At 37.1% G+C, this 26,154-nt stretch overlaps 4 protein-coding genes across 7 annotated transcripts; 1 reads left to right on the top strand and 3 right to left on the bottom strand.

Moving 5' to 3' along the window:
* LOC18785217 (transketolase, chloroplastic) lies at positions 22–14,030 on the bottom strand. Of its 2 annotated transcripts, XM_020556803.1 has the most exons (8): positions 14,012–14,030; positions 3,556–4,151; positions 2,952–3,042; positions 2,708–2,813; positions 2,336–2,618; positions 1,857–2,005; positions 1,619–1,772; positions 22–1,332 (listed from the first exon to the last, which is right to left on the bottom strand). In XM_020556803.1, the coding sequence occupies exons 2-8, from the start codon at positions 4,069–4,071 to the stop codon at positions 373–375; spliced, it is 2,259 nt and encodes a 752-aa protein (XP_020412392.1). In that variant the 5' UTR covers positions 4,072–4,151; positions 14,012–14,030; the 3' UTR covers positions 22–372. The 2 variants fall into 2 exon arrangements, with proteins under 2 accessions (XP_020412392.1, XP_007220240.1); XM_007220178.2 differs by lacking the exon at positions 14,012–14,030 and having other exon boundaries at positions 3,556–4,231.
* LOC18784589 (DNA repair protein RAD51 homolog 3) lies at positions 5,642–10,262 on the bottom strand. 2 transcript variants are annotated; one of them, XM_020556805.1, is made up of 10 exons: positions 10,177–10,262; positions 9,478–9,599; positions 8,799–8,897; positions 7,724–7,846; positions 7,586–7,619; positions 7,432–7,502; positions 7,108–7,334; positions 6,676–6,807; positions 6,093–6,159; positions 5,642–5,958 (listed from the first exon to the last, which is right to left on the bottom strand). In XM_020556805.1, the coding sequence occupies exons 2-10, from the start codon at positions 9,587–9,589 to the stop codon at positions 5,783–5,785; spliced, it is 1,041 nt and encodes a 346-aa protein (XP_020412394.1). In that variant the 5' UTR covers positions 9,590–9,599; positions 10,177–10,262; the 3' UTR covers positions 5,642–5,782. The 2 variants fall into 2 exon arrangements, with proteins under 2 accessions (XP_020412394.1, XP_020412395.1); XM_020556806.1 differs by having other exon boundaries at positions 8,799–8,882.
* Positions 10,218–16,634, bottom strand: LOC18785767 (probable tRNA N6-adenosine threonylcarbamoyltransferase, mitochondrial). Its single transcript, XM_007217902.2, has 13 exons — positions 16,280–16,634; positions 16,124–16,168; positions 14,859–14,933; positions 14,507–14,603; positions 14,099–14,189; positions 13,851–13,900; positions 13,116–13,306; positions 12,877–12,962; positions 12,339–12,414; positions 12,138–12,221; positions 11,897–12,011; positions 11,494–11,582; positions 10,218–10,675 (listed from the first exon to the last, which is right to left on the bottom strand). The coding sequence occupies exons 1-13, from the start codon at positions 16,556–16,558 to the stop codon at positions 10,541–10,543; spliced, it is 1,413 nt and encodes a 470-aa protein (XP_007217964.1). The 5' UTR covers positions 16,559–16,634; the 3' UTR covers positions 10,218–10,540.
* LOC18787296 (protein NRT1/ PTR FAMILY 7.3) lies at positions 17,791–20,874 on the top strand. 2 transcript variants are annotated; one of them, XM_020558101.1, is made up of 6 exons: positions 17,796–17,897; positions 18,650–18,788; positions 18,957–19,174; positions 19,289–19,851; positions 20,039–20,147; positions 20,241–20,874. In XM_020558101.1, exons 1-6 carry the CDS (start codon positions 17,841–17,843, stop codon positions 20,868–20,870), a joined length of 1,716 nt encoding a protein of 571 aa, XP_020413690.1. In that variant the 5' UTR covers positions 17,796–17,840; the 3' UTR covers positions 20,871–20,874. The 2 variants fall into 2 exon arrangements, with proteins under 2 accessions (XP_007219218.2, XP_020413690.1); XM_007219156.2 differs by having other exon boundaries at positions 17,791–17,897; positions 20,039–20,874.

The following is a 26,154-nucleotide window of genomic DNA, read 5'->3' as shown; positions in this document are numbered from 1 at the left end:
CTGAAAATAACAGTTATAATATTTATTCCAAGTGTAAAGCTGCCCTTCTTATTACAAAATAGACAATCCCAAATAGTTTCTGAGTTACAAAGTGAAGAAAATGATGGAGAAAGTGACACTCATTGATTAACCAGTGAGCATTAGCATTACAAAACTCAAGACAGGTCCAAGAGTTGTTACAAAATACAAGAAGAGCATTCTCATACCCTACCCTCTCTTTTGATCCATGTTGCTTCACTGAAGAATTATAAGCAACAAACGGAAAATAATATTTTATTAAAACAAAAGAGGCCATACTGTGAAACAAATCACAAGAATATGGCCTCTTACCTTGATCTCCATCCAAAACCAAATTGCTAAATAACAAGTTGCCTAGCTAACTTCTTTTGCTGCTGCAATAACTGCCTCGACGGTAAGGCCAAACTCCTTGTATATTTTTCCAGCTGGTGCACTTGCCCCAAAATGATCAATTCCAATAGCCTTTCCTTTGCTTCCAACAAGCTTTTGCCACCCAAATGTTGATCCAGCTTCAATGCTAACTCTTGCTGTTACTGCAGCCGGCAAAACACTTTCCTTGTAGGCATCTGATTGGCCATCAAAGAGTTCCCAAGAAACAAAGGAGACAACTCTAACAGCCTTCCCTTCTTTTCTGAGTTCCTCACCAGCTTTGAAAACAATTTCCAACTCGGAGCCAGTTGCAATCAAAATGACATCTGGCTTGTTACCTGAAGAGTTGTCTGATATAATGTAACCACCCTTCTCGACTCCCTCAATGGAAGTCCCAGGAAGATTGGGCAGCTTTTGGCGAGAGAGGGCTAGGATAGATGGCCTCTTCCTGTTAAGGACTGCAACCCTGTATGCCCCAGCAGTCTCATTCCCATCAGCTGGGCGGAGCATCAAAATGTTGGGCATTGCCCGGAAACTTGCCAAGTGCTCTATTGGTTGATGGGTTGGTCCATCTTCTCCAAGCCCAATTGAATCATGGGTCATAACATAGATAACTCCAGCCTCTGACAAGGCAGAGATCCTTATGGCAGCTCTCATGTAGTCCGTGAAAACAAAGAAAGTGGCACAGTATGGAATGAGGCCTGGGCTGTGAAGGGCAATCCCATTGCAGATGGCTCCCATCCCATGCTCCCTAACACCAAACCTAACATTGCGTTCTTCCGGGGTGTTCTTCTGGAAGTCTCCAAAACTTTTTAGCAAAGTCATGTTGGAAGAAGCAAGGTCTGCACTTCCACCAAGAAGACCAGGGAGAACCTTCGCAAGGGCATTTAGGTTTGCTTGAGATAAATTTCGGGTAGCATCAGCTGGGTTCTCTGGAGTGTAAGTCTGGAAAATTGCAAACAGTAGACCTCATAAGATGACTTTCATATCCACTCCTAACTAGCTACATTAATATACAAAATGGTTTATCACAGAATCTGCAAAGTAGGCCTGGCCAATTCTGAGACTAAGTTCAGGTGCAGGGACCCAAAAGAAGCCAAGACATGATACCAACGCCATTCAGAATGCTTGCGCCAATGTTTTTGCGCTCATTGCCAAGTAGCCCGCATGTTAAATAACTAAATAGGTTCTTAAAGATAAAAAGAGCAATTAAAGGTAGAGCTCTACTCACCGGAAGTGCTTTTTCCCAACCAGCTGGTAGCTCACCCGAAATGATGGATTTCAGCTCTGCAGCTTCCTCCTTGTACTTCTTCTCATATTCAGCAAACTTGGCATTCCATTCAGCTTCAAGAGCAGAACCCTCAGCGGTATGGCGACTCCAATGACTAAGATAGAAACAAACAAGATGATCTGTAATTAATGCTAGTAGACTGATTAAAACAATAGAAATTTACTGGGGTGGTCCTTACCTTTTAACATCCTCTGGTACATGGAAAGGCTCATATGGCCATCCAAGGTTCTTCCGGGTAGCATCCACTTCCTTGGCACCCAATGCAGCACCATGAACACTGTACGAGTTTGCTTTGTTTGGAGATCCAAAACCAATGGTTGTTGTCACCTGCAAAGATGCAAAAGTTCAATATGACATTGACTAATATCAAATCAAAATGAACTATGACAAAAAGACATGTGGAAATGTCATATCAAATTCCCTTTGAACTCCAAAAATAGGCATTTATACAAAAAAATCATGTAGCTTGCCCTCTTACTAAGATTTAATGACAAAGCTGTTTGAGCTATTATACAATTACCACAACTATTAGACCTTTTCCAATAAATAAGTGACGAATGTAATAGTTCATAGATAATGGTTTTTTTCTTCAAATCACATCCAAGTGTACTATATTCAACATTCAACAATCTGAAAAGAATGCAGCACATATCTGACCTTTATCAAAGTGGGTCTATCTGTGACAGCCTTTGCTTCCTTGATGGCAGCTCGAATCTCATCATACCCGGTGTTTCCATTCTTCACCCAGATAACGTGCCACCCAAGACCCTCAAAACGGGTATCAACACTCTCAGTGAATGCAATCTCAGTGTCTCCATCAATGGAAATGTGGTTATCATCATAGAAGGCTATCAGCTTCCCAAGTCCCCAATGCCCCGCAAGAGAAGCAGCTTCGTTTGAAATACCCTCCATTTGACAACCATCACCCAATATAACATATCTGCAGTGAAACAACACCTATACCGCTAAGCAAAAATCAAAGAGTGGAAGGGATAAAAACGAGTTCAAACGTCAAGGTAGTTATTTTACGTGTAGTGGTCAACGATCTCACTGTCTGGCTTGTTGTAACGTGCAGCCAAGTGCTTCTCAGCAAGGGCCAAACCAACAGCATTTGCAATGCCTTGCCCCAAAGGACCTGCATAAAATGATGAAAATTTTAAGAACACCATCTAAAGCTAATGAATTTTTTTTCCCTTCTAAAAAGAGTAATCAATTAACCTACAAACTCATAAGTACTTCAATAAGTAAGAGAAAATCGAAGAGAGAATCTAACCAGTTGTGACTTCAACACCAGGTGTCTCAAAGTTCTCAGGATGTCCAGGGGTCTTGCTTCCCCATTGACGGAAGCCTTTCAAGTCTTCTTCCTACTCATTGATCCAAATTCAAATCATAAGGTCATACCCAATGTTCAGTCAATTATGTGAGAACGAGTGAATCATTAGCAAAGTTAACAAAAGTGATAGATTTATTTATAAGTGGATTACTGGGTTAATGAAACAAAAGGCACCCATATCCCAAAAGTACAAACAGAAGTAAATGCCACTTCAAAATTTGGTTAAGAACAAACCAATGAGCAAGTGTCTTTACATCTGTTTTCATAAAAACAGAAAAGCAATGTAATCATAAAACCTCACCAGACAAACATGCATATGTTCAAACACATGAATTTACCAAACAAACAGCCGAATCAAATCTAGTGTGTGTTGAGAGAGAACAAAAAGAAAAGGACATCAGAAAATTAAGCTCAAACCTAAAACATTTTTCCACCAATGTCCTAATTCTCCACCAAAACACCAAAATACAATCCGCATACATAAAACCCAAATTCATTTTCAACTCAAACAAACAATAGACATACAACCCAGAAAAAAACCCACCTTGACACTGTCATATCCAGCAAGGTGAAGCAAAGCGTATTGCAACATACACCCGTGTCCAGCAGACAACACGAACCGGTCACGGTTGAACCAGTACGGGTTCTTGGGGTTGTACCTCATGATCTCATCGTACAAAATATGACCCATTGGAGCACAGCCCATTGGCAAACCGGGGTGACCCGAATTGGCCTTCTCTACAGCATCAATGGCCAAGAATCGGATCGTGTTGACCGACTTCTCGACCAAAGAGGTCTCTGTGGTCTTGTCCAGAGTCTCGACGGCGGCGGCCCGGACCGGCCTGTTCGCGCCTAGACGGCGGCGCTGGAACCGAGAGAGCTTGGATGACGTCGAAGACGACGATGATGGCGACGATGAAGTGGATTTGAGACCGGAGAAAGTTGGTAGAGTGAGGGCTGCAGAGAGAGAGACCCGGTCTGAGGTTGAGCTCGAGCCATGGTGAGAAATGGCGCGAGCCAAAAGGGCTTGAGACAGAGTCACAGATGTAGACGAGGTCATGGCTTTTGCCCTGTGGTTCTGGCTATGGCTGAGAGAGAGAGAGAGACAGAGAGTGAGTGAGAGAGAGAGAGAGAGAGAGACTTTGTGAGAGCCTGTGATACCGTTTGAGGCTCTTTGGTTTTATCGCATGGGAGAGCTGGGCTTTGAGCTTCTCGTCTGCACAAGAGGACAGGTAGAGAGATGAGCTGACCCTTAGATTCAGCACATATCCAATCTCGGCCGTTGACTGAGGGTAGGAATTAGGAAACGCTCTGCCTTCCATTTTTTTCCACTATCTAAACAAAAATTGAGACCATATTTGTTTTTGTTTTTTTTGTTTTTCTTTTCCTTCTAACTTTTGGTGGGGTGAAATTATTTGTATTTTTTGACTTTTGCTTTGTGTATTTATTTATTTATTTGTTGATGATTGCTGCCACCTTAGTACATTCATGTACCACCTTGGTTTGTTCGATGGCTACCTCTTTCGTAACACTTTTTATGTATAAGAATTGTGCAAGTAGGTTAAATATTTCACGGGATGATGAATCGTATTTTTCGTGAACCCTTGCGTAGTGAAAATATAAATTTTTGTATATTTTCTGTTTTGGAAGTTTTTTCAAGTTTCAATTCTCCCTCTTTTGTTTGGTAAAAAAAATGATATGAAAGCAAGGTTATTATATATAACCACTTCCAAATTTGAAACTCCTACCTTATTTCCTAATTTAAAAAATCTTTCTTAAAAAGAAAAAGAAAATCCTCAGTAGCCAATGATTGCCTTTGTCCAGTGTTGTATCAAATTTGGTGGGTTGGTGGAAAGGAAAAAAGATGAAAGAGTTTGGTGGAGAGATGGTCTATGAGATCTATGTCAGTACGTTATTTTTTTTTATTTCCTTTGTGTTGAAGATTTGTTCAATAAACAGTATAAAAGTTGGTCAGGGAAGATATATTAACCCCTCACATAAAAAAAATAAAAAATAATAAAAAAAGAAGATATATTAACTTCAAGTCGGCCACGCAAAGTTCAAAATATGCTGCAATTTCAGCACCAGATGTTTGACAAATGCAACTTTTATTTATATTATCTTATCTTTTTTATTTTTGCTGACCTATTACTATTATTATTATTATTATTATTATATAACGTCTCCACATGGTGGTGCATACGACATTTAGTAGGAGAAGAATATAATAGTCTAAGAAAAAATAAAGCAATTGGCTGATATTCTCTCTGCTAAAGTGAGTCTATTTAAACCTAAAATAGTAATTTAAGTCTCTATCATTTCTATTATAAATATCAACAACCCCATTCATTTTCAAAGAATTCAAAAAATTTTGAAAAAAAAAAAGAAAAAAAATTAACAAAACAATAATTACAAAAAAGTAAATAAATAAAAACCTTGGCTAGCCATGGGTGCTCGTGCTCATGCCATGACGTTCACAATCGATGGGCAATGGTCATCATTAGGTGGGTGTTTTTTTTTTTCTTTCAAAGTTTTTATAAGTATAAAAAGAAAAGAATACAAACGATATTCTATTTTATATTCCCTTACAAAAAAAAAAAAAAAAAAAAGATGATAATTCCCAAGAAGCATAATAAAATGGGAGCATAAATTTAGTCTAAGCAATGTTTCTTATAGTTCCCTTACAACACAGAAGGTACACATGGAATAGGCATGCTGCATACAATATAAATAATATGAAACATTGCATAGACTTCATCTAATTCAAAATCTTACATCAATTTGATTCGCTTATGGTTTGAAGCAGAATTCCTAATCCCTTTCCTGGTCACAGAAAATGGAGCTGATGCTGATTTCAGAGAAGGCGACTTGTCTATGTGTGCATTTCGTTCATCACCGTTCCAATACAGTATGACTCGGTTTGTGCAACAATGTGACCAGCTATCACCTAGACAGTATAATGAAACAGGAAACTGTCAAGGACTCTCAGGGATGCCAAGTGATTACGGAAAGTACCATATTAACCATTCAACCAGTTGGAGGTGGAGGTGGAGGTGGGTTCTAACTGAGAACAGAACTTACCCAATGCAAGACTTAATTGGAATGAACCTTCTTTATGCTTAGTGGTCACTTGATTGAATATGACAACCTGCCACAGAGAATAAGAGGCAATCACTATAACCCAACAAGATGAAATAAAACAAGACTAACAGAGGTTCATTAAGAAGGAGATTTCAATTGTAGGAGCTGATTTCACATATCATCACAGGCTGCTAATTGCACAATAAAGTTCACGCGAAAAACATTAAGGGCAACACATGTCCATATCACACACACACAAACACTTACTATGGCAATCTAATAGTAGAAGTAACTAACTCTGAAAAACATCAAACATAATACAAGCAATAGCCTATACTAATTTGAAAATATCAACCATGCTTTGGTTGGGCACAGTAAATCTGTCCTAGATCTTGCTAAGAAACCTGTCAAATGATAGTGGGATATTCCAATGAAGCCATTCAACCTTGGCAAGGGAAATCAAGTATTGAAATTTAGGACTGTTTCCTTGCATTCAAATTACATCAACTTATCTGGCATCACAACACATATGATGAGCCCACTAGTCTAGAGTTCTTTTCAAGAAATGAAAACTATTGCTTACCGCCAGATTATATTTATTTGCAAGGTTCATCAACTTTAAAGCCATTCCACCAAGTAACCGTGTCCTGAGAGCCAAGTCCTCAAAATCTTGGCGGAAGTGAAAAGTAACACTATCAATAATCACAATCTTAACCTGAAAATTGTTTGGAAGAAAGTTTAGTACTTCCAGTGATGAAAATTATATATAGTGCATGCAATGATAATCGAAAGGAGATCCAATTTCAGTTTACAAATGAGCTGTTCATCAGCTAAAAGAAATATTAATAAAACTAAGCAAGGCTTAAAAGTATATATAAAAATAAGCCAGATTAATTGATCAACAAACAGAACAAATGAAGACATGCTCATAGAAAAATGACGACTTCCTTGCATATATGATTCTATGAGAAGCATTAAGTTCCAATTCAAATCAATATGTTAATGCTATACCTACATCTTTATGCTCCAAGATGAATTTGTCTAAGTGATTTATCAGGGCAATCTGCTCCGTATAACTGCAGATGCGGAAATAAAAAATGTTTTTCAAGATATCAGTAGGCTGAATTTCAACTTGGCAAGTTCGAAGTTCCTTCCACAGAAGCTCATTGTAATGTGACATGTCCACTACAGAAGCTTCGGCAATTTGTAGAGCCCGCTCCACCATAAAGCTGCCTTCCGTATCTAAGTATCATGCAACAACCATGTTCTAAACATCAGATGCAACTGGAAACCTTTGTCAAAAACAGAATAAGACAGAAAAAAAAGTTGACACACTGACCAATATATACTGCCTTTCCACCTAGGCCACCAAAATCAACTGGAATTTGCACGTTCACTGCAAGTTGAATGCTGCAAAGCAAACTATGCATTTGATGCCCTTGAAAACAAATGAAAGAAAAGATAGAAAATAATAGAATGCGGAAAATACATACCCCAGCTGTGTTTTACCGATGCCCGGTACTCCACCTATTTTGATAATAAAAAAGAAGAGAAGACAACTGAAAGCTTGCTACAATTTTGTGCTCATACATAAACAACGCAGACAAAAGCATACAAATGGAATAACTAACCAATTTCGGTAACTTCTTTGCAATTAATTCCCCCACCAAGGATGTTATCTAGATCAGCACAAGATGTCGTGATGCGTGGAAATAATTGCTCCTCATGGAGCATTTCCCAAGCAGTTTGTGCACCTAAAGGAGACAGGAAAAATTTTTACTCTTTGAACTTCAGTTTTCAAAATATACCAAAAATGGTGGCATAAACTACAGCTTGAGAAAATCTTTCAACAATTAAGACACAAGAACGAAAGGCTTTCATATAAATAAAATGATTGAGGTTACGGAAACAAACACAAACCAACTCTAATAGCACAAAACAGTTACAGAAAGACTACACTCAAAGTGATGATTAATCTGTTTGTGATCAATGACAATGCATGACAACCAACAAAGAGGTAACTTTGGTTCAAAAGTTATTACAAAATGGAGAAGAAATGAAATATAATCAAAGTATTATATGAATTAATGATCGAATGCAAGAAGGAAGCCAGTACGTATCAGACTTATCTTAACTGAGGGTTAATCTGTATGCAAGAAGTTCAAAGATAAGTTATACTTGTTGTTGGGTTAAGAACAGGTATCAACATTAGGCAACAAAGGGACTTCACCTGACATAGATTTAATAAGTGCATATATGACGTGCTGTATCCACTGGCACTACCAGCAAGGAAATTATACAGGCAAAACCACATTATTGTCCAACATTGATGGAAAATGATGGTGCTATGGGGCTTAAGGCATGTTTACAAGGGAATATAAAGTGTGGCCAACTACACTCTTAGCTGGGTACTTAATGATGCAATTATATTTGGCTCTTGTGAGCTTGCCAGTGAAGGCACAACACCAGTAAAGAAGGACACTAAAAGGAGAAAGACATTTCATATATTTTTTTATTATAGAAAAAACTACTCAGTCAAAGAAAAAGTTAGTATAGGGTACGTATGACACGCTATATTTTCAAATGGTCAATATGGATCATGGATTGGATAAACCTTTCTAAATGTATGTCCCCGTTTAACAATCTGACAAGAGAACATTTTTTTCTACTTAAGCACTCGCATATATGGGTCAAAGAGATAATTACCAGTGAAAATGCCATTACTTTTATCTGGTTGGTCCAACCTACAGTCGTGTGATGCAACCTTCAGGATTTCAAAAGCTTCACTCTCTGGAATTTTTAGATCTGTTAAACAATAAAGAATGCTAGAAAACTTCAACCATCGCATCTCAAAATTTTATCAAAATCAATATGGATTTCCTTAAATAAATGGACCAAAAACATGACATACAGAACTTATTGGAAAAGTACCATAGAAGCCATTGTCAAAAGAAGATTTATAACACCATTAAAGAGAAAAAGAACTGCACAAATACATTACTACTTTTATTGCTGCAGTACCATCCAAAACTATCTTATTAAAAGGTACACTGGAAATTCAGGTCACATGGGTTATCTCTCCCGAATTCAGACAGCATCGAAAATACTTCAAATTTTAATTTTACCAGTTCAAAAGGTTAAATTACTATTAGTAGGATTCAGGACCATCATGCACTTTGAACTACCACAACCCAATTAATTCCATATTGCATAAATTTTTTTTCTCTTCAAAATTTATATGGGAACTTGAAAGTATGAAGCAGTATTGCGTTAAGAGCTCAAAGAGAAATTACATCAAACATTTGGCGAGCACGCCCATAAGCTGTCAATTTGACACAAACCCAACTGTCAAATAAGAAAAATTCAACGGCAGAGAGAAGATTACCTCGAGCAAGGTCGGAGGAAGAGAGAGATGAGAGCGAAGCGAGAGTGGTATAGCCTGCTGATATCAGTTTGCCTCTCTGTGATGCTGAGATTGGTAACCTTCCCACTTCCATTGTGTAGATTCTAGAGAAAGAAAGAAGTAGGTTTTTCAACGTATAACATGGTGGGAAAGTGGAGGGAAATTTTGGTGCACGTGTTGCACGTGTGTTTAAAGTTACTGCAAGTTATGAGAGGTGAGAAAAAAAGGCAGGGTAATTATGGAAGGCAAAAATTTGTGGTAAGATTGATAACCATACTAGTTTTAATTTCTAAATTTGTTATTGAACTTGTTCAATTCAGGAAAAAGATAAGATTGACATTTCATTATATTTGGATCTTTGGTTGACAAAGAGAGTTCTTAAATAAAAAAACACAAATAAAGTTTCATTACATTTCTTTTTGCAATATTAAAAGGGTAATGATTTCCCCACTCCAATTTTATCCACTTACACTCCTTTTTTAGTTATAAAATGAAGTGTAAGTGGATAAAATTGGAGTGGGGAAATCACCACTCTATTAAAAATGTTCGGAAATAGTAAATAATGTTGGCAATGGCAATGAAGCTATTTGGTGATTGAATTTGTAATTTTGAAAAACTACTTGTTCATATGACTTTTTCTTTTTAATTTTTAATTTGTGCACAAATGAATTTGGATATTACCTTTCATTTTAACAAGTTTTTACAGGCAAAAGACCTACTAGTGTAGTAATTTGGAGCAATTGCTCCCCCAGAAAAGGTCCTCGGTTTGAGTCCTAGCATCCATATAACGTGTATGAGTTTAGTATACTATTGCTTCAAGGTGTAGCATATGTTAAGGTGCATCACATGCATTAACATAACATTTGCTTCATGCCAATGGTCGGTCTTTTACCCTGTGCCACACTTGTGATCAATCTTCCGTTCATCATTAGAAAGGTGGCTCAAACCGAGTCAACCATCCCAACATATAAAAATCAATTTGACTCATTGAATGGCTCCGACCGTTGAACAGCATGAAGTGGTTGCCGGATTTAGGAGATGCAGACTATGGTTGCTGTTGTGAAGATGCTTGGATCATAGATGTCAGAGAGGGATGAATGCGGGCTGTTTTCATTGAGCGAGCTTCACTTCTTCCATCTGCGTATTCCTCTCCCAATGGCCACCTTGGCCGCAGATCATACTGATTCATAAGGGAAAAAAACTGATAAATAAGGCTCCAGTGAATAATATAATAGACGGACAAGGAATATCTGATTAAGCAGCCAACAGCCTTGGCCGAAATGGTAACTCAACACAAACACAAACAGGAATGCTGAACACATGCGGTTACTGGCATGGTTATATGTACATAATATAGACGCATGCTTATGAAGGAAAACAATTTGATAGTTGGAGTACTCTCTGAAACACAGTTCATCCAAAGATTCACAATCAATTTAATTGTTAGAGAAAAAGTTCAGAGCAGAAAACCTGTTTTATTATAAAGGGGACAAAACAGTACCTTGTTCTGACGCATGAAACATCAACTCAAAAAAAAAAATTCAGTATGAGCATGGCTTATTGGTAATAACAAGGGCCAACACTAGGAAAGGTTTCCTATATCTTATTCATATTTATTACTTCCTTTTATTTTATGGCAAAAGGCAAGGTGTTAAGAATACTTAGCCAGCACTACATCTTAAGAAGTGAGGCAAAAATCAATGGAAAAGAGATCCAGATTAAAGAAATGACTAAACATGAAAATAAGAAATTGAATGAACAAAGCAACAGGCCCCTTAAGGGGGATCACACTCCAGCTACAGTGGAGCAGGATCCATATTGACAGCTGTATAATTGAAGTATCGATAGTATCACCAATATGCACGACATATTGATAGTTGTTAACGTGTTGAGATGGATGTTGATATGGATCCTGCTCCAGCTACAGTGGAGCGGGATTCTCCTTGAGAAGGGCCATGTGAAAAAGCAATCATATGTAAAAATAGTTTTCAAACAAACCACAATATCTTCAGGTTCATCCGCAGGTGGTGGTGGATCAAATCTTCCCATACGAAAGTTCTCAATGCCAGTCCAAGCCACCATGACACCTGTTCATGTTAAAGTCCAGACATTAGTCTTCAGGTCAGTAATGACCACCTTGTCTGACAAGCAATAAATATATGGAACGTGCCAAAAGGAAATTTTGTGTAAAGATAAGGAAAACTAGGTTTCAAACTAGGCATTAGTCTTCGTCCAGAAGTCTTTTCCACATATGTTAATGGCCAAGTATGGGTACATTAGCTTTTAATTCTCAGAATTAAGTCACATCAGCTAATGATGGTAAACATGCTAAGATTCTTCTTTATCAAGGGAAAGCACATCTCATCCACAAGTTGAGCCAAAACTAGATAAAAGGAATTACCATTGTCAGTACAAAGGCTGGGAGGTGGGCACACAAGTCGTAAGCTGTTTCTCTGGACAACCTGATCAAGCCGAGCCCGAACATACTGATTTGATGCAACACCTCCGGAGACAACCTGCATAGGATGAATATATAGAGGGATTCAAGTTCTATATTCAGGAATACTATCATAAAGAAGAGATGCCCATCATAACGAGGTGGGTTAAAGAATACAAAACTGACAAAAGTGCAGTTTACACACCAAATATTTTACAGAAGGTTCAATGTTCAGAGCCCATTCAATTGCTCGCTCACACCTTTCCTCCAGATGTAATACTGCGACTCGCTGCATAAGAAACAATCTTATTGTGAAAAAGAAATAGAAGAAAAAAGAGTCAAGACCTAAAAATTCAAAATCGGATCAAACTAGGATAAAGACTGAAACAAATACACATTCAGTAACCTGAAAAGAGGCAGCAATATCAGCTCGAGTCCTTCTATCTTCGCTGCTCGCTGAAGAAATAGGAATTGCAGCATTACTGCACAACACAGGAAATATGGCGACAAAAAGAAAATAGCTAAGCTTGCTGACATGAATAATTGCACAGAACAATATAGTAGTACTGGAAACAACCAACAACAATTTACAATATAGCAGTACTGGAAACAACCAACAACAATTTTTTGTGATTTAACAGTCTTATCAGTTCCATAAGCTGCCTGGTCAACATCTGTAAATAGCCAGATTTCCTTATCTTCAGTAAAAGTTTTAAAAAACATATAAAACCGAAGTCTCAGCTTGCAAAATTATCATATATTCTATATAACCTACATGCATATCTCCGGATTCAATTGCAAGCCTCACTTGAGTCTTCAGGCCAGTGTATGAGAAGTCACAATTGTTTCATTGGACATGCGTGATATAAGTAAAGTTCAGGACAAACATAAAATAGAAGTTTCAACATTCAAAATATTGTATAGTATCTACAGAATATACATACATATTCTTAGATTCAATTGCCAGCCTCACTTGAGTCTTCAGACCAGCATACGAGAAGTTGCAATCTTTATGTTGTTTCATTGGAGTCTAGAAAACAAATGAGTATCAAACTTAGGATACGACTTCACGTTGCAGGAATCTAGGTCATATATAACAGACTTCGTATGTAGAACCAAACAATACATATTCAGCCAAAGGAAACCACACTAGATAAAGAGAATGTCTTGGAAGATAACTTACTGAGAATTTGATTGATTTTGCATCACCCTCTCGAGCAAGCTCTTCTATAGCTGGCCCACCACTTCTCCTCAAGTCAAGACCAAGCCATTTTGCAGTCTTGTCATATGCCTCGCCAATCGCATCGTCTATTGTGGTACCAAGTTGTATGTATTGGCCAAGATCACGAGCAAGAATGAGTAGATTATGTCCTCCTGATGACAGACAACAAGAATAGAAAGGAAGCTTTACTAAACCTGCTGAATCTGCTCTAATTTACATTAAAACATCTATCTGTTTTGAATGTTGACTAATAAACCGAGCCACACCACTGAAACTGAACAACCTCTCCTCCGAAAAATATATATCTATACAGAAATTCTCCTATGCAGACGTCTGGATGTTATCACCGTCTGCATTGGAGAGTTTCTGTAGATATATATACATATAAATTTCCTCAACTAAATCAATAACACACAGCAAAATCACCCACTTTTCTTGCTAAAAACAGACATTTTAGTGGTTTTAGATTTTGAAAATAACAAATAAGGGAAAAAAATTAGGTGTGACTTGTGCAAATTTAGTTTGCAACATATGACCGTACCGTATACATCAGAGGAGTAACCCATGGACTTGAATGTGGTCATGTAGTTTCTCATTTTTCTGATTATGGTACTGTCATGTAGTCTAAAAATGTAGATCGAATTTGAGTGAAATTAGTAAAATAGACCTGATGTAGGAAAGGTGTAGAGTTTCTACCTGAAATAAGCAGAGCCATGAAAGGGAATTGCAACTCTCTTTCGTTTAACCTAGAACGAGAGAAGGAGATTTATCATATGTATAAGTAACTCACATCAGTATTTCAAATACAAAGCTAATGACAGATTAGACAAATTTAAAGATACAATATTCCCCTAAGCGAGAGAGAGAGAGAGAGAGAGAGAGAGAGAGAGAGAGAGATTTTGTGCACCCCATTCTCCATTGGATAGATAGTTGGCATTCTGTACCTGGCTACAAGAGCATGAGCCTCCATGTGATGTACACCAATGATTGGTAAGTTAAAGCTACCAGCAATCTTACGAGCTTTCCGCACACCAACTGCACAACAATTGAATGAAACATTAGTGCTAATAAACTCCTTAGCAGTAACAAAGAATTCAAATCTGGTCAGTTCAGGGCACAAGAAAGAAAATGTGACCCAATTCCTTGTAGTTTGAACAGAAAATCGATGCTCGAAAGATAAAATTAAGTTTACTACTTTCCTCACGATGATCCCCAGCTGCTATATTAAGGCCAGGTTTCCCGGCACAAACTCAACCATAAGGCATCAGTGGTAAGAAAATTTTCAAATAAACATACAACACTGGAAAATTAAGAAGAAGAGGAAACAGAACAAAAAGTGATAGTAACTTTACCACGAAGACAGAGGCCTAAACCAGGACCAATAGTAACCGCTATTGCAGACAAATTCCTCTCAGTTAATTTAGCTTTGTCAAGCGCTTCTTGCACAACCTGCAATAAAAAATCACAAATTCAGCCCCAAGTTATCATTAAATTATTTTAAAATCACCAAGAAACAAAAGAAGATAGCCTTGAAAGCCATCCAAAAGTGACTGACAGTGACATGGCAAGTTTTCAAAACAACTAGGATATAAGTGTGATGTAGGTGCCAACACAAGTATCAAAATCTGGCTCAAGTACCACATGTATAAACAAGAAATGAAACATCAAACGGAACTTGAAGGGATCGTACTGAAGAAACTTTACCTGATCAATCACTTGCAAGTGCGCTTCCTCTGCCATTTTTGGAGCAACACCTCCATATTGAGCAAGCAAATCTGCCTTGATGCGGTCAAGGCTCAAAATTAGTAACCAGTATAAGTAGAATAAAGAAATTATATAAATTAATAGCTCATTCTTGCTAATTAAAAGAACACACTACATAGCACAGTTACAGGACCATATTGTTTCCACCATACACTTGATTCTAACAAGTAGATATTTGAAGAGAAACACACAAAAAGCCACCACCTTTTTCAGCCCAATTCACCAATGGCAATGGAAGTGGAAGGTGGGAGAATTACTACCAAGGAAGATGAGCAATATAGTATTCATGGAAAACCATATAGTAGTAGAATTCATGGCTAATGGAAGAAACAGAGGGCTAGCTTTCTCAATGGTTAACTTTTTTTTTTTTTAATGGAAGAAACAAAAGGAAAAAGGTTGGATTTTTTTCAAGGTATCGGTCAACCAAGGGCTTGTAGAAAAGGTAAACATGACAGGGACGCAGACCCAGCAAGATTCTTCTTAGTTTTGTTTCTTTTGGCAACTTAAAAATGAAAGCTTTATACAAGAATCATTGTTGTTGTGTACTTGAAATGTTTTGAGTGTGCCAAGAGGGAAAGGGGTCTACTGTGGTCTCTTCTATCTACACCACTTATTTCAGTTGGCTTTTCAAGGAGCAATGATATATCTCCATAAAATGTTTCACATATCTCAGTCTCAGATAAGAAATGCTAAGATTGTGGGCGACTTTCAGGTTTCAGCTGCGTGAAAGTCGTACGCGTGGATGACATTTCAGCAGTTGACAGACACAACTCTTGAGATTTTTCAAGTCTTACAAGGATGGACTAATTGATCATCAATTTCACTAGTGAAGTTGTGATAGATGCCATAAGGTCATGCAATTATTATCTCCATAGTATTTTCTGGAAATATGAGATAATTCAATCACCCTTCTCGAGCTTTATTCATGACCAGCAGTTGTAAATTTTTGAAGATCAAACATTACTTATGTGAAATGTGGATTATACTAGTACATTTTGTTTCTATTATGGTATGAATGAGTTTTGCAGTCTTCCATAAGTAAGCCTTAGCCCCCAACTACTAGGCCTCAGTAAGAAAAATCCTCTTTGAGCTTCTTATGCCCAATCAAGAAAACATAGCAAAATTCTTCAACTTTCCTTTATTAATTCATTAACACTCTCCAGGTTTACTGCCAAAACTAAATCCAAGAAACAAAATATACATACCTGAGAAGACACAACTTGGCTGAGGATTTCACCATTGCCTCTTACCTATACTCAAAAAACCCAAACAAAAAAAACAAAACTCAGTCCAGAAAAACACAAAATTGACAAATTCCAAGTACAAAAGAAGCATCAAAGGAAGCAAAATCAGTATCATACGACAGCGGCAGCGGTGTCGTCACAGCTGGTTTCAATGCCCAGAACAACGAGATCATCTTGGGGACATGCAGTTGGATTTTGAGGTTCTGAAAAAGTGGGATTTTTTGATACGGAGAGGTGGGAGTTCAAGGGATTCAAAGAAGAAGAAGACATGGGAAGTGAACATATGGGACTTAGTTTTTGTTTGAGAGGTTTCAGAGCTTTGAGAGTGGTTTGTAGGTGTGAAAGTGAAGGTTTTGGGAGGAGATTTAGGCGCCAAAATCTGAAAGAGAGTGCCATTCAGAGAGACAGAGAGATGATGAAGAACATGGCGCACACAGTAACTTCAAAGAGACAACGTATTTGTCATTGCTCGAACCGCTTCTTTTGGACAAGAACAAAACGTTTTTCGCTTTTTTCATATGGGTTCAGCCCAAAACATCAGTTGGGCCAAATTCCTTTGGTTTTCATCGTTCAAATTGGGCTCATATCAAGTTTGTGTTAAGCCAATGTGATCCAACAATCAGCCCTCAAATCTTTCTGTGTGAGACTTGCTACTTGACAGTAGTTTTTGTTGCAATTTGTTAATAGAAATGCCTTCTATTTTTCATTGGAAATCATTTTTGACTATTTGCTTTGGTGGCACCCAATCTCCACCAAAAGAGGTCATTCAAATTTCATGAACATTTATTGAATAATAAACAAAATATACAATAATTTTGAATGGGAAACAGAAAGATTATGAATGAAAGGAAGTGGTTAAGTGAAGTCTTGTTGTAGATTATCTGATTCTAGTATTTTTCGCCCATCCCTTACATTTTTTTTCCTTAATTTTTGGTTTGCCCTTAACTTTTATGATCGCCTCCTTCGAAAGTTCATAAATTGAAAAAAAACATAAACAAAAAGTCTAGAATCGTGATTGCCTAACTTTTTTTAAAAATTTTTACAAATGTTGATTGGTACGTAATAAGGGGGTTTGTAACTCAAATGGTTAAGAGCAACTACCCATACCTCCGAGGTCCTGTAAAGGAGAGCTTATCCTTATTATATAAACTTTTTTTTTTCTCTAGTGTCAATGCAAATAAGAATATAAGTATAACTTTGTGACAATTGCTTGTCAAGGCGTGTTTTCTATTAGATAATAATATATATAAGATAGTAATAAGTATAGGGAGATATTATTTGATAAATAAGTATGGTGAATAACTGAGTAATGAGAGGTTTTTTAGCGCAAAAGTAAAGCTTCCCAATGTGCTATAAATATGACAAAAGGACATGAATCCTTGCAGAAAAACTATGACGTCTGTAGTCACAATGGGGTGTTAAAATGCCATGCTTCTGTTTTGACTTAATCTGAAGTCCCCACTGCATGACTAAATCTGAAGTCCCTACTGCATGTCTACATGTGGACTATGTTCTCAGGACACATGTCGTTCTCTTAGATTATCAGAGCAATCTTCTGTGCTCAAGTTTGTAGATTTTCTATAAGTAAATGTGTCCTTCGTCATCTTAAATTAACCCACCATTCACCAACCAACCTCTGTTATCACAGAAAGTGTGTTGGAGAGGCTTAGAGCTAGCTATGGATCCAGAATCAGAACCTTCTGCAACTTCAGCACTTAGTGATAATAACTTCAAGGTATCTTCTAACTCAGAGCAATGATATGGTTTATAAAATTATAATGCTTAGCCAGTTTACTTTTCTTCTCTTTTCTGTATAGATTTCCATATATATATATATATGTATGTATGTTATCTCTTTGCCCAGTTATATAATTCGAGAACATGGTTCCAATCCTTCACAATTTTTCTTCTTTTTCTGTAGTTTAGTTTCAATGTTGTTTCATATCCATCATCCCTTGCCCCTAGCTATTAACATTTAAAACTTCTTCTCTGTACATTGCGTTGTGCAGACACAATCTGTTATCCCTTGCCTTATTTAATTTTCTTTTTGGGGTTGCATAAAGCTAATTAATAAAAGTATTAGAAGTGCAAATCTTCAGAACTAAGCAAATATTGGAAATTTCATTTATGATCTTGATGCTACAATATATCCTATTTGCCACAGCTGTAGACAGCACTGAATTCCCATATTTTGAAAGCAAATTGTGATTACTTAAATCTGATTTTGAATTTGATATGATAACTGAAAGAAGTCTGAAGCACCTAGGGAGGCCTCTGGGAACAAATGTCCTATTTCCATTCCATAGCACAAGCACACTCATAATCTATGTTATGTTTTTCCAAGATTTTCTTGGTTGAAATAACAACATCAAATGTTCATCTTTGGCACAGTGTTTCGTATATACGGATGATTAACACTTAGAATTTTATATTCTATATAAGGCCTGGCTGGATATGTTTAATATGTCGATAATTTTCATTTGGAAGGTGTTTGAGGTCGATCAATGGAAAGGTGGCGAGAAGAGACTTTTGAATGCATGCACAAGAGATGGCTCAGTTGATTGGTATGGAAAACCAGCCCTAAAAGGGAGCACTGGTGGGTGGAGATGTGGAATGTTGTTATTAGGTATGTGTTCCTATAGTTCACACATCATCATTGAGGTTATTAATGGTAATTCCTATCATTTCTGGTTTTGGTATTGTTCTAATAGGTATCCTTTAGTATCCGAAACACAAAAATGTTAATATCTATTTCTTAATATACTGGTACTTTTTTTTTCTTTTACTGTGACAGTCAATCAAGGACTAGTTTCACTGGCATTTGCTGGAGTTGAAGTAAATATGGTTCTTTTTGCCAAATCAGTACTGAGGCAGACCAATGCAGAGGCAGCAAACACATTCAGCAGATGGATGGGAACGTTCTATTTCTGCTCTCTAATTGGTGCTCTTCTTAGTGACTCCTACTTGGGAAGATACCTTACTTGCGTCACATTTCAAATTGTCCACACCATTGTAAGTTTGCCTTCCAACGTTCACGACCATCTCCCCCTTATGGCATGTCAGCCATATGAATGCTCACTCTTCTCCAAAATTTTGTATTATCTTAACCTCCTTTGATTTTTGCAGGGGTTGATAGCATTATCCTTGTCAACCAACTTATTTCTGCTCAGACCTCCTGGTTGTGGTGAAATAGGCCAGTTATGTGAGCCTCATAGACCAATGGAAGTTGCTATGTTCTACATATCAATTTATCTTATTGCTCTTGGAAATGGAGCCCCTGAACCCGCATTGGCTGCCTTTGGTGCAGACCAATTTGATGAGGAAGATTCAGAAGAAAAGCAAGCCAAGACTTCATTCTACAGCTATTTTTATGTGGCATTAAATCTTGGATGCTTGGTTGCCGAGACAGTATTGGTTTATATGGAGAGCATGGGGCATTGGGTGCCGGCCTTTTGGATATGTACTGGTTCTTCTGTTGTTGGGTCTGTATTGTTTTTAGGTGGTAGTTGTCGGTACAGACACTTCAAGGCTTCTGGAAATCCCATTTCTAGGTTCTCCCAAGTGATAGTAGCTTCCACGAGGAAGATAAATCATGAGCTGCCCTCAAATGGAGAAGGACTTTATGAGACCATTGGAAGGGGGAGTGAAACAAATGGTTCGAGAAGAATCCTTCACACGAAAGGCTTCAAGTAAGCATTTTCAATTAAATGGCTTTTCTATGAAACTAATTATAATTCAATTACTTTTTATTGAAAATTATAAGACCAGTGTCCTGTAAAGAAAATTTCATGACAGAATTGGCCCCTGCATTAGTCACACTCAGAGGTTTCTAATGAGTATCATTCTGTAATTCTTTGATCATCTTTCGATTTACAGGTTTCTTGATCGAGCGGCCTTTATTACCTGTGATGATATCTCGCTGATGTCAAACCAAGGACAAACTCCAAATCCATGGCATCTTTGCACTGTGACACAGGTTGAAGAGGTGAAATGCATACTGAGACTATTGCCAGTATGGCTTTGCACCGTCCTCTCCTCTATGGTGTTCATTCAAGTGCTTTCTCTTTTTGTCGAGCAGGGAGCCGCCATGGATAGGAGGGTCTCAAACTTTCAAATACCTCCAGCCAGCATGACTGCATTTGACATTGTTAGCACCTCCCTCTTCATCATATTATATGACAAACTCATTGTTCCTTTGTACACCAAGGTAACAAAAAGAGAACCGAAGCCTCCAAGCGCGCTACAAAGAATTGGAATTGGCCTTACAATTGGAATTGTAGGATTGGTAATTGCTGGCTTTGTTGAGAGAAAGAGACTAAAATATGCTAGCAACAGCGGAGAAGAGACGAGTTCTTTGAGTATCTTCTGGCAGACTCCACAGTATGTGCTTGTGGGAGTGTCTGAGGCATTTGTATATGTTTCACAAATGGAGTTTTATTCTTCACAAACACCAGATGGACTGAAGAGCTTGGGGATAGCTTTGTGGATGACTTCATCAGCAATGGGTAGTTATGTTGCAAGCATGATTTTAACGGTGGTGATGGAGATCACGACGAAGAATGGACAGCCCGGTTGGGTTCCTCCGAATCTGAATGATGGTCATTTGGACAGGTTTTTCTTCCTGTCAGCTGGTTTAACTGCACTCAACTTGGCATTGTATATTGTATGTGCCAAGCGATATAAGTCTATATCATTGGAGAAAAGATAAAGTATAAACTGTGCCTTATAGTACTTGCTGAGAACATGTTTAGTAAAAGTAGTGTTTGTACCATATTTGAAAAATGGGCCAAAAATAGTCTATCTCTCAAAAAAAGAATTGAAGCTCAGGCCCAATATCTTTCATTTTCTTTTCTTTGGAAAAGACAAAAGGAACTCTTTTAATAATGGGCTGACAAATGGATAAAAATTAATAGAAGCCCAAAACTTTGAGCCACACTAAAGTTAAAAAAATTGGTAACCGTTACACATAGACCCACGCGAGGGTCTGAAGAAGGATTGTCACCATTAATGACGACTTGACCACCTTTTCGTCCAACAAGAAAAGCAAGCTGGATAAAAGCCACCAGGACTGGAAGGAGCCAATTGCCAACTGGATTTCCAGATGCAGAGAACTCAAGTTAGAGAAACACCATAATCAACGGTTTTGTCAAAGACATTCCATCCTTTCACCTATGAACTGGTCCAAATCAACAGCTGACTTTGGATAGTAGCCAAATACCCTCTTTCAACTTTCATCATTAAGCTTTCTCGCCGATAAATATAGAGCCTCCGCAATAGAAGAAGGGGACTCTCTCTCCAAAACTAGAAGCTACGTCTCAAAAGCACTTGAAAAACTCAAGACCTTTTCAAACAAACTTGCTTGATATTCAGATAACCAGTTGACATCTCCCGCGTTCATCTTTTGTGCTCTGCCATCCTTTTAGTATGATTTCTTTTGAATGATCAGTTTAAATTCATGTATCGCTCAAACTGGATAGAGAAATCTCCAATCTTTCTTACATTGTAATTGATATTCTGAATTAGTTAAATGGATAAATTTATAACTCTTGCGTTTCTTTATTATCAAGTTAAAATCGGATAAAGAAATCTTGGAATTTATCTTGACTATTTCTTTAAATATCTACTATTTAACTGCATATATATATATATCCCACTTTCATATTGCTTAAATCATCCAATTCGGACCTAAAACAGAGGTCTATAACCCGCAAAAAGGCTTTGTCAGTCCGGAAGTAAAGGTTAATTCAGGCTTGAACTATATCATTGGGCCCGAATCGACCAAAATCTTGGCCCAATCTAAGGGCTCATTGGATTTAAGTTAGGTTTCTAAACCCATATAGGGTAACATTGACCACAACTTTGTTTTCTCCCTTATTTGATTACGTATTACTCGTATCTACCAAATTGACACGCACAAATGAAAGAATATTAAAGTCGTCTTAATTGAGGCATAGAAAATAACTTATCCAAGCCAGTACCCCCTTTGGAGCACGATGACTTGAGTAGAATTCTAGAATAAGGGCAAATACAACAAACAAACATCCTACACCACCTATACCAGGTCTATTGGGCTGGTCTCATATCCAATAGTGGCACACCTAAGCAACGTATGACCAGGATAGAAGAAACGGGCCAATAAGACCCAGCCCGAGCTCGCTCGTTCTTGTCACCTGTTCCAACTTTCAATTTTGTTCAGAAGTTGAAAAAATCTTTTTCGCGAGCCAGAAATCCAATCAGAGCATTGATGTTCCTCCAACGACCTCCTCACTCTACAAAGCAGCTCGACCCAAAAACAAACCACAAAAAGAGGGTCCACGGAAAAAGGGACCAAGAAGTTGTAAAGGAACAATCTTAAAGTTGGAGAATATAGTGAAGTTGGTAGCCAAATTGATAATAAAACATGCAAAACTTCAATGACTAATGCATGAGGAGCAAGAAACAATACAAGAAAAGCAAACAGAGAGGCTAAGGTAAAACACAAAAACAATATAAGAGAAGCAAAAAGAGAGACTAATATCTAACAGAGAAGCAAAGAACAATATAAGAGAACCAGACAACAATAATCCCCCCACTGCTGTTAAGCTAATGTGATATCAAAGGTGGTTTTTGGAATTAATAGAACATAAATTCAGCCGCTATTTTTGAGTTCATATATATATTTTATTGACTCTCTTCTTCAAAGTTAGTATTATATTATATTGCACGTTTTATTTTATTTTTTTGGCAGCATGGCAGGAGTATAAATCGTATACCTTTGATGCCTATGATTTATTTATTTATATCTTTTAGTCCCATCACTGCATTAACCTGCCGACCTCTTAAGTTGTAACTATGCCTGGTATTGGGGCCACCGTGAACTTTCTGAATTAGGACCAGCCAGATTGTGACGCTGTCTCGTCCTCTATATGAGAATTGTGTAGACGAGCTCGTATTTCTGAAGTACACATTGCATGCAGGGACCATGAAATTATTCTCTTCAGACTTATTCAGTACAACAACTATTTTTCTTCTGGGATCGAGGGGGACCCATGCACCAATGTGCTTTCGAGACGTTTGCCCCAAGAAAGCTTAAATTGTTGGCTTGCTCCTTCAACGCTTAAATTGTTAGCGAGTAATTATTTAGTTTGGTTTTTGATTCCTTATTTATTTAGGATTTTAGTTACTTATAAATGAGATTTATTTTTTATTGTAATTTAGATATATTTCATATTTTATTTAGAGTTAACACATCTTTATACTTGTATAAATAAATATCTCTATATTGAAGAAGAATAATAATATGAGCATAATTGAAAATTTGCCTTACTTTGTTTGACTATAACATTTTTCCTTCAACGCTTAAATAACAGTGGTGCATTTGTCCATATTTCTCCAAGAATCAAGTGCGTCATTTACTCATTTCAAACCTATGTCCATATGAATAGAAAAAAAAAAACTTAATGAATTGAGCTATATTTCACTCATTATTTAGTCTATTCCTAACTTAATTACATGTAAAATTTAATATTTGTGGTTTACATCTATATGCAGATTCCAAGAAGGACGAAAGGAACAAAAAATTTCTTTTTTTAAAAGAAGGAAGAAGCAATCGAATCTTTAGAATAATAGTTGACAAAAGTTAAATTGATTCATATGTATATAGTTATGTGTCACAAGCTTACTTATGGCGTATACAATGGGGTAATTCATCAAATTTTTTTTCTTATGTTGGGGATGATGATTTGAAATTAGTACTTAAGTGAATGGGTAAATTAAAACTTCAATGGATATATTTAAGACAACAATGATAACTGTTCCGAGTAATAATATAACTAGTCAATTAGTAGTCATAAACCTATGAACAAACAAGTCCAACACAGACTTACCACAAATCAAATGTTAAAACATGCAAGTTAAAAAAAAAAAAAACTATGTGACAACTTAGACACTCAGAAGGACTCATCAATCTAGGCATCCTATGCGCTAGCAATAACAAGAATGAAAGGTGTGTGAACATTCATCAGTACTTTAGAGATAATAGATATAGTATGACTAATCATAAAATCAAGAACAATAGACAAGAAATGTTCACCCAGAAACTCATCACTGGAAAAAAAAAAATGGGGGTCATCACTCCGACCAGGCAATTCACTAAGTCAAAAAGATTCTTACAGAAAAAGTAATCTCAAGCTCAAACAATCTTAGGTCTATTTAGGAAATGAGCACTACCTACCTTTGCAATTCTTCAAGAAACCATCCCCTTGAAGAAACCCAAAGAATCTGATCTAGTTAGAATGATGAAGTGTTTAAATTAAACCCTAGATGCAGATTTCAAAAACCAATTTTCAAAATTTCATAATGAAAATCCAAACCTCACCAAATAGAAAATGTAAAGTAAAAGTTTAACTCTTAAAAATTCTCAATGAGTGAAGTGGATTTCGAGAATAGAAGCAGATTTCAGAAGCAAAATTGGTTACTCTTGAACCAATGTGGCATGACATGGCAAATTCCACATCACTTGGGACTTTTTAGAGGTTTCGAAGGGGACAAATTCAAGGCACACGCTTTGGTACCTCCAGTTGACTGGGCCCATTTGTGATCTCTTCCCCAGATCTAAGCTCGACGTGCCCATTGAATTTGCCATTCTTATGATCGAAGCAAAGATTATGCATGCACCGAATTAATCCAGGAGTGAACGGGCCATGCATGAGGCAATTACGTTGAATGTTTCCTTTGTGCTGTGAATACTTTCTGTACTTTCTTCGGGCCATGCAAGAATTACTCACAACAAGACCAAATCGACACAGGTCTCTTAAGCTTCGTTATCGCCTTAAATAAAAGTGTTTGTAATTAACCTATTCTAATGTAGTATCTCCAATCGAAGGCACGCATTACGAAAATAAAAAAAAGTGTTTCTTTCTCACAATTCTCATATGGTTCACCTTAAATTGCAAATCCATGACCATGAAGGAATGTCTGTTATTTCTCACTGTTCTTCGTGGTTCATTTCCAAATAGCAGCTTCCAGGAATTCCCCCCCTGCGGCATTAAGCCGACCATGATTTTTCTTTTTTAATAATAAAAAAACAAGGAAATTTAAAAAGCAACGTAGTTATAGAATAATCACTTATAGCTGTACGTATACTACAGGTCAATGACATGACCGGTGTGCTTATGTCAATGTTATCGCATGATCCAATCGCAACCTTTTCGACTTTTATTTATTTATTTGAAACATATGGGAGAGAGCTTCAGGGATTGATTCACTGCTTTTCACCCTCTCCAATAACTCATATACCCTGATCTGCACCATTTGTTTTTAGGAGCCAGTAGGACCCATGCATAAGTAATTACAGCCGAACGCTCTTGATCTTCTCTCTAACACTCTGGTCCCTACATGGCTTGATGGTCCCTCCCCACCCCTGTCTGCTTCAGCTGCCTCTACTTTAATATGATTACTGCTTTGTTTGTGGCCGTTTTCTCTTTGGTCAAACTTATCATATGTCGGTTTTTTTTCTTCTTTTTTTTTTGGGTTGGAAATTAGATGTCCGTCTAAAGGTATTCCTAGGCGGTACTTGTGAATTCACATTTGGTTAAATTTCAGAAACACGGATTAGTGGCTCACTATTAGTAACATCGATGTTGTTCTCAATTTAATTACTTATAAAGTCCAATAAATGTAAAATTTTATCATAAAGACCTCGGTGTTATTAGTAGTAGAACCATTCATTATAATTTGTATTATATTTAGTTAGTTTTCAATGTATGACTCATATTCTTTAACATATTTGGCTAATAAAAAGCCGAGTACCGAACTTAATTTCTCACTAGCAATATCTAAAGTTTCAGTAGCAATGCAATTCATTCATCATTTTAAGTTTGGTATGATGATCAATCCTGATCATCACAATGTCACGTACTTCATCAACAATCAGCCCCACTACTTATTCAGTTGTGCTCCAAATTTATTCAGTATTGTAACAAAAATAAAATACTGAGGTTCGCATGATGAGT

This window comes from Prunus persica, chromosome G2 (assembly GCF_000346465.2).
Source record: "Prunus persica cultivar Lovell chromosome G2, Prunus_persica_NCBIv2, whole genome shotgun sequence".
NCBI classification, from domain to species: domain Eukaryota; kingdom Viridiplantae; phylum Streptophyta; class Magnoliopsida; order Rosales; family Rosaceae; genus Prunus; species Prunus persica.
Note: the sequence above shows the minus strand (reverse complement) of the source record. Positions and strands in the feature narration are given on the sequence as shown.

Bases quoted from the DNA above. Each gene is read 5' to 3' on its own strand.
- LOC18785217 (XM_020556803.1), bottom strand. From the start codon at position 4,071: ATGACCTCGTCTACATCTGTGACTCTGTCTCAAGCCCTTTTGGCTCGC. The intron at 3,043-3,555 runs GTGGGTTTTTTT...ATCAATGAGTAG, and splicing joins CTGGATATGACAGTGTCAAG to GAAGAAGACTTGAAAGGCTT. The intron at 1,773-1,856 runs GTAAGGACCACC...TTTCTATCTTAG, and splicing joins GTACCAGAGGATGTTAAAAG to TCATTGGAGTCGCCATACCG.
- LOC18784589 (XM_020556805.1), bottom strand. From the start codon at position 9,589: ATGGAAGTGGGAAGGTTACCAATCTCAGCATCACAGAGAGGCAAACTG. The intron at 8,898-9,477 runs GTAATCTTCTCT...ATTGTTTAACAG, and splicing joins TTCCTCCGACCTTGCTCGAG to ATCTAAAAATTCCAGAGAGT. The intron at 6,160-6,675 runs GTAAGCAATAGT...TCTCTGTGGCAG, and splicing joins CAAATAAATATAATCTGGCG to GTTGTCATATTCAATCAAGT.
- LOC18785767 (XM_007217902.2), bottom strand. From the start codon at position 16,558: ATGGCACTCTCTTTCAGATTTTGGCGCCTAAATCTCCTCCCAAAACCT. The intron at 12,963-13,115 runs GTAAGTTATCTT...TTTGTTTTCTAG, and splicing joins CAAAATCAATCAAATTCTCA to ACTCCAATGAAACAACATAA. The intron at 12,222-12,338 runs GTTACTGAATGT...TTTCTTATGCAG, and splicing joins ATATTGCTGCCTCTTTTCAG to CGAGTCGCAGTATTACATCT.
- LOC18787296 (XM_007219156.2), top strand. From the start codon at position 17,841: ATGGATCCAGAATCAGAACCTTCTGCAACTTCAGCACTTAGTGATAAT. The intron at 19,175-19,288 runs GTAAGTTTGCCT...TGATTTTTGCAG, and splicing joins TTCAAATTGTCCACACCATT to GGGTTGATAGCATTATCCTT. The intron at 19,852-20,038 runs GTAAGCATTTTC...TTCGATTTACAG, and splicing joins CTTCACACGAAAGGCTTCAA to GTTTCTTGATCGAGCGGCCT.